We start from the raw sequence: 6,773 nt of genomic DNA, 5'->3' as shown, positions 1-6,773 counted from the left end.
TTGCCGAGCGGGGCAGGTCTACGATCCTGGGGGGCTTACGTGAATTACAATTTTATATGTTGAAAGGATTCAAATTCGCTAATTAAACGCCAGCAAAATATTCCCTATGCAATGCAATAATCGCGTTGGTACAAATCAGATCTCGGTCTTGATGCGAGTCTTCTGGCTTGGAGATTCAGTTCCCTATGTATAGTTAGCTCTCTGAACATTGAAAACTCTCAAAGAAACTCACTTCAGCTTTTCGCTTGCCCAAGACAGAGTCAGGCGTGCTAGTCCGGGTCTGGCGTGTCGGTGCAGGGCCTTTAGTCACTTCGGAATAGCAGCTGGCATGATATACACGACTTCCGACCTTGGTCGCGTCTTGCCAGATCCAGTCCTGGACATCCTCAGACCAGGTCGATTCAAACTTCTCCTGGCAAATAGGGCATGGGGTGTTGCGGAGAGTGGCATCGTTTGGAGCTCGAATCCAAGGTTTGGGCGGCTCTTGCTTGGTATTTCCATCCACACCCGCAGCTCCTTCAGCAGTAGCTTGGGGGTCCTCAGCGCCGTTCACGTCGCCAGCCTCCCGAGATTTGATCCAGTCCTATAGAAATTAGAAATGAAACTTAAGGAAATACAAAAGATAAACATACCCTTTCGTCAACATACCAGCTACGATTCTGAGCTCGCCTGGAAGACTCGGTCATGCGCTGATTGGTCTTAAAATGCCAGTCCAGGTGTCGGGCCTTCATTTCCTTGCCTTCGTCCGTGGTCAGGAAGCGACGGCCGCAAGTTCCACATCGGTTCGGTCGGGAATCATAAAGAGAGACAATCAGTCCGAATCGAGGAATCTTCATAGACGCGGTGCTCATGGGAACTCCAGAGGATCCGTTGGAGGGAATTGCAGTTTGAGATGGAGCGGGTGGTGTAGGTTGCATTCCATGGGGCAAAATGAAAGGCAAATTAGATCTCCCGGAAACTGGCGTCGAAGTTGAAGGCGTAAGAGGTGATGGTGTCGGACCACCAGGTAGAAGTCCACGTGCCCTCAAGGCCGCAATAAGAGGGTTCTCCGTCGCCGGCTGTGAAGGACCGGTTTGGTGAGGATATTGGGGCATCTGAGGTAGCACTGCCGGAATTTGAGGTGGTGGGGTAGACTGTTGACGTGAAGCGGTAGCTTTGATCAGCTCGGCGAGAGTGTTATGGTTTAATAGTTGGTGAAGGGGCTGGGAGACAGGTTGCGCCGGTGGTGTGGGGATCTGTGGAGCGGGCACTGCCGATACATTCGTAGCAGTATTAGGGGCAACCGACGGCGGTCTTGTGGCAGCAAGCGCTGAGACCTGATCGCGGACAAGTTTCAACTGATCTGGGGCGAGCTGTTGTTTCTTTAGAATGGCCTGAAGATCCACCAAAGCTTTCAAGCGCTGCTGAGAGACAGGGTTAAAAGGACTATTAGCAAAGTCAATCTTTGCAGAAGCGATCAGGGCATCCACGTCTCGATTGAGGTAGCTCAAATCGATATCATGTCGATGAGTCTGGGGAGGTGCCTGTACCCACGTTAGCTTTGAATAGGACAAATGAAAGTAGTCTTACCGAATTAGAACCATTAGTGGGATGGTTTTGTGGAGGCCGAGGCATGTTCTGAGGTGTAGAGCTGTTGGTCCACCCAGTCGGTGTCACATTTCCACGACTACGGCCGAGTATGTCTGGTTGGGCCCTGGCCTGTTGCTGTTGCAAAGCCGCAGTTCGTGCTTTAATGAGAGCAGTTTCGATGTTGCGGGTGATATCGGGAGGGAAGACTGGGCGAGTGTCCAGGGAGCCTGGGGCCGGTTGCTTCCATGTGTTGAGCATCTCATCCAACTTCCTTCGCGTATTTCCATCAACCAGAGTATAAACATTCATGAATGTCTGGTACATATTCCGGCCAAGAAAGAGGGTGTAGGGGCTTCCAACATTCTTGACGATGGAATCGGCTACATAGAGGGCTGGAAGCTTCTGTAGGGGTGGTGTCTACAAATTGATTAGTATCCCGTACTACACGAAAAGAAAAACAGGAGCACCTACTGTTCGAATATGGTTCTCCAGGACCCGGGAGATAGCCATTGCGTGTTCGGTGTTCTCTTTGGCGATAACAGTCAGAGTGCGAATTTGAATTCCATCATTGGTGGTTAGATCCTCCAAGGAACTCTTGTAGTCCTCGGCAATTTCGTCGGAAATGAGGCCGGACATTATGGCGATGTGGGATGAGTCGAGATCTGGATTTTATCAGAGATGTCGAGAGTAGAAATCAATACCAAGGCGAAGTTCAGCACGTGTTTTTTCACTTCTTTGTTTCTCTTGTGTGCCGAGTTTGTTTTTCTGTTTCTTCACTTCTTTGGTTTCTGTCCTCTTCCCTTGTAACTATCACTGTCTTTTCTTCTTAATCCTTGTCGTTCCAAGGAACAAATTCTCTTGGATCAACGCAAAGATGGAGAAATAGTCGGAACTTGTAAATGCTTGCTAGCTATCTTTGCGAGAATTGAGAAAACAAAAAGATTCAAATGCTCTCAGTCCAACCCAGCCCCGTGACCTTCCAGCACCCTTATCTACCTTCCAAAGAATCGCCGTGTGGAACGAGGGAAGAAATGCTAGGAAAAAGCGGCGAAAAACCCCAAGGGATGAGAATGGAAAATGAAGAAACAAAAGAGACCAATGGATAAATGCAAGAAAACAGCGCTGTGTAGTAGTGAAGCAATGGAAATTGAATTAAGAAAAAGAAAGAGAGAGAGAGAGAGAGAGACGTGAAGTGGTGAGGCGCCAAAGAGAAAGGGATTGTCAGAGAGATAGAGTCATGTGATCATATGACGCCAGTGCCTCAGAACCCCCTCAGACTTCCAATGTTGTCTTCTACTTTTATTACTACCACTACTACTACTACTACTACTACTATTCTTCTCATTTTCAAATATGAAGCTTACATTTGCTGCTTTGTTAGTTCTACCACTGGTACTAGCTGGATCGCTCAAGTCCGTCGTCATTACTTTCCCCAAGGGAACACCTGACTCGGTGGTTAACCAGGCCAAAGCATCCCTAGTAGCTTCAGTATGCATTGCTTCTTTGTATATTATGATATCTAAACTGACACTTTTAGGGTGGCATCATCACGCATGAGTACCGTAAGTACCTTATCACTTAGAGATATCATTTCATTGCTAACATACACAGATTTGATCAAGTACGATTACAACATTTTCTGTCCCTATCCATTTTCTAACTATGACTTCAGTGGCTTCGCCGCCGAGGCTCCTGTGAGCACTCTCCAGACCCTTTCCACGCAGGATACCCAATACAAACCAAATATCGAAGAAGATAAGGTTGTGAATGCATATGGAGACTATGCGGCAGTCTAATATGCCCTCTTCAATGAGCTGCTGGGATTTGTGAATCTCTGAACATATAACGTCTAGAGGCAAACTCACCCAGGATAACACTCTTGGAAATATTTGGGTGATTTTAATACCTCGGCGTTTGGGTGTATACAATGTGGAGTCGTTGGGCCCTTATGTTTCTATGTATGGCATTAGGGGAAACATATTAGTGTTTACTGGTTTTTCTTTATTCTAAACCATACTTACAATATATGTATGTTGTATGATTTATATGTATACCTGAGATAGATATATGTAGTAAGGAACAGGGCACGCCGATCACCTTTCCCCCCGCTAGTTAATTCCCGTTGTGGCCCCGAAGACGCGTGGATCCGCTAGAAACTCCTTTGAGAGCCACCCCAAAGCATTTCACATCCCTTTGGCTCGGATATGTTGGAATTGTATGCTTCTTTGACATTCGATTAAACGCGTCAATCGCCATGGCGTCGGAACATACGGTGACCAAGGTTCTATTGGAATGGATCAACAGCTTCTCCTTAGGCAAAACTCTCCGAACTACTGATGAGTTGACCGATGGAATCATCTTGTGGGAGATTCTCCAGGATATTGACCCCCAGTATTTCCTTGAGGAAATACCAGAGCGCAACTCTTCTGACCATTGGGTGGCCAAGTGGCAGAACCTGAAGCACATCCACAAACTATTGCTAAACTACATTCGACACCAAAACGATGACATCCTACCCTCCGGTCTCGATCCATCACCCGATCTTGAATCTATCGCCGAAAAATCCTCTACCAAGGAAACGAACAAGCTCCTGAAGCTTCTCCTGATTGCGGCCATCAGCTCCCCCAACGCCGGAACATACGTACAAACACTTCAGGAACTAAGCACCTCGACACAAGAGGGGCTCAAGGATATTATCGAAGAGGCGCATAATGGTCAATATGAGCCGATGGACGCTGCGGACGAGCTTAGGGAAGATCTGGCCAAGCACGATCGCCCTGTGGACCTAGAACTGCAGTTCGAAGAACGCGTCGGAAAGGTGCTTGCGGAGAATGACCGTCTAACACACGAGAAAAAAGAATTGGAAAAGGCATTGGAGGACCTACACAATCGCCTGGCGCGTCTCCAGGAGAACAATGACACCCTGCAAAACCGTCTCGCCTCCACCGAGGACCGGCTGGTTACATTGAAGTCTGGAAAGGGTGATATCGGGTTCAATGCAAAGGCATTGGAAAGCAAGACCCGTCAACAGGACGATTTGATTGCCTCTCAAGAAGCGAAGTTGACCGCGGCGCAAGACGAAATCGACAGCCTTCGGATGACAGTCGAGTCCCTGCGGGTCAAGAACCAGCGCTACCAGAAGTTGCAGGATGACTATGATGAGCTCCGTACCGAGAAGGACCAGCTCGCGCGCAAGGCAAATGCCGCCGAGAAATACCGCCAAAAGCTGCAAGCCAGCCAGGACTTTGAGAAAGAGAACCAGACCCTCAAGAACCAGATCAAAGACATTCAGCAGCAGCTAAAAGAGTCAGACTCACAACAGCGATGGTCTTCGGAGCGCGATGTGGAACTGGAAGAATACCGCAAGCTTCTACCACAAGTCGAACAGGAATGCAATGAGATCCAGAACCTAAAGAAACAACTCGAGTTCAATAATCACGCGCTGACAGAACGACTGGAAAGTGCGAACGAACAGCACGAGAGAGATGATGCTTTGATCAGCGAACTACGTGAACGCCTCGGAGAAATGGACGGCTTGCCAGGTAGCGCGTCGCCTGGCTCTGAGACGCCGAAGATGCAAGGGACTTTACACAAGGACTTTGAGGCCCTGGGTGTCAAAGAGTCTCAACTGTATGTATAATCTGCTTCCGCGGTCTTATTGAATGCTAACCATTGACAGTAAATCTGAGAATGATGACTTGAAGCGGGAGATGGAATCGATCAAAGCACCTTCAGCTGTATGTGGACCACATATTCTCTACGATATTTTCTTGATACTAACAACCACTAGCCGGCCTCCCACACTGGAGGCTTCTCCGAAAACTTTGCTGCATCTGTGCACCTGGCACGCTCTGGTTCCACCCAAAGGTTTGACCGCCCAACTTTTCGCTTCAATGAACAATAGATCTGACATGCTTCGTAGTGACGATTATTGGAAACTATATGAGAACTATACCGGAGCTCTCAAAAAGATTGCAGAGGTTCAGGACACCTTGGAAACAACCAAAAGGGACCTTTCTGATACACAGGCTGAACGTAAGTCAGATCACTCCGGTCCTACCTGTCTGAGAAACATCTCTGACTTATAAACCTTTGAAGTTGGTCTTGTCAATATGGAGCAGGTCGAGATGCTCCAAGGGCTCGAGGCGCATAACTCGGCTGAATTAACAAAAGTCCGGGATAACTGGGAAAGCCTCACGCAGAACATCCATCATCTAGAGGCAGAAGTTGATGCTAGCCAGACGCTGGTGCGCGAAGTCTGTGCGGAACGAGAGGAACTGCGCAAGATGCTTGATAACAAGCAAAGCGAGATCAGCTCCGAAGATCAGGAAGTGATGAACGAGATGCAGATGCTCCTAGGCGAGTTTGAAACTCACAATACCGAGGGTGGCGAAGTGCCCCAAAAATCGAGCTTCGAGCTCTTGAAGCAGTGTGCGGGAGTTCTGGAGAAGAATGTCGAACGACTCGCTCAGCGTGCGGAGGTCGGTTTTTCACAAATGATCCTCGCTGGGACTTATTTGCTAACTCTACCTTTGATCTGTAGTACATCCAGCAACAAAATGAGCTGGTCAAATCACTTCGTGAGCGTATGAAAAACTACGAAGAAAACCTGGACGACGGCATTTCCAAAGAGCGAGAGGTAAGTCAAAGATGGAGCTGTTTTATGCTTCATCCCTTGATCACGTTTGGTTTTACAGTATGCTGACGAAATCTTTAGCTTGAACTTCAGACTATTATCGACAGCCAGGCCCGAGAACTCAACCTTGTGGGCTCGGCTTGGTATCACCTTCAGAGCCGATGGCAGAACAACAATATGACGGTGTCACGATATCGACATGGAGCCAGTACGGGAGATTCTAAGGGCTGGCTAGCAAAGCAAAGAAGCGCCGTTGCTGGTTAGTAGAATGCCTTATGAATGAAGTGTGTGCTATTTGCTTTACATATGCGTTCTGTTTTTGTTTTTGTTTTTTCGTTTATTGTTTTGGATGTTGATATTCCCAACATCCCGTCTTATTCTTGTGGTTATTTCTATGACAATAGAATATACGTCATTCAAATAGAACTTGTCATTTAAAGAACTGGAGAGTTCTGAGTTGATCAGATGGTAAAGTAGAGAGTGAGTTCGTCGCATTCCGAAAATGTAAGCTACCTAAGTGGATCCCCTCAGGAAATAAAACATGTCTATGAAAAATACAAAAGTCTAG

At 47.5% G+C, this 6,773-nt stretch overlaps 3 protein-coding genes across 3 annotated transcripts; 2 read left to right on the top strand and 1 right to left on the bottom strand.

The window, feature by feature from the left end:
• Positions 1-135: 135 nt before the first annotated feature.
• On the bottom strand, positions 136-2,205 carry PGRI_063110 (putative mRNA cleavage factor complex component Pcf11; the record flags this gene model as incomplete). The annotated part of the gene is made up of 5 exons (XM_040794025.1): positions 136-183; positions 233-583; positions 633-1,523; positions 1,570-1,986; positions 2,041-2,205. 5 exons carry the CDS (start codon positions 2,203-2,205, stop codon positions 136-138), a joined length of 1,872 nt encoding a protein of 623 aa, XP_040647990.1.
• Positions 2,206-2,922: 717 nt separating this feature from the next.
• PGRI_063100 (uncharacterized protein) lies at positions 2,923-3,365 on the top strand (the record flags this gene model as incomplete). Its single annotated transcript, XM_040794024.1, has 3 exons — positions 2,923-3,057; positions 3,107-3,131; positions 3,181-3,365. The coding sequence occupies 3 exons, from the start codon at positions 2,923-2,925 to the stop codon at positions 3,363-3,365; spliced, it is 345 nt and encodes a 114-aa protein (XP_040647989.1).
• A 458-nt stretch (positions 3,366-3,823) lies between these two features.
• On the top strand, positions 3,824-6,469 carry PGRI_063090 (putative microtubule binding protein HOOK3; the record flags this gene model as incomplete). Its single annotated transcript, XM_040794023.1, has 7 exons — positions 3,824-5,199; positions 5,249-5,306; positions 5,360-5,436; positions 5,492-5,604; positions 5,668-6,050; positions 6,113-6,208; positions 6,287-6,469. 7 exons carry the CDS (start codon positions 3,824-3,826, stop codon positions 6,467-6,469), a joined length of 2,286 nt encoding a protein of 761 aa, XP_040647988.1.
• Positions 6,470-6,773: the final 304 nt, after the last annotated feature.

Source organism: Penicillium griseofulvum (assembly GCF_001561935.1).
Source record: "Penicillium griseofulvum strain PG3 chromosome Unknown contig_96, whole genome shotgun sequence".
Classification (NCBI taxonomy): Eukaryota; Fungi; Ascomycota; class Eurotiomycetes; order Eurotiales; family Aspergillaceae; genus Penicillium; species Penicillium griseofulvum.
The sequence above is the reverse complement of the archived record's forward strand: the minus strand, read 5'-3'. Positions and strand labels throughout refer to the sequence as shown.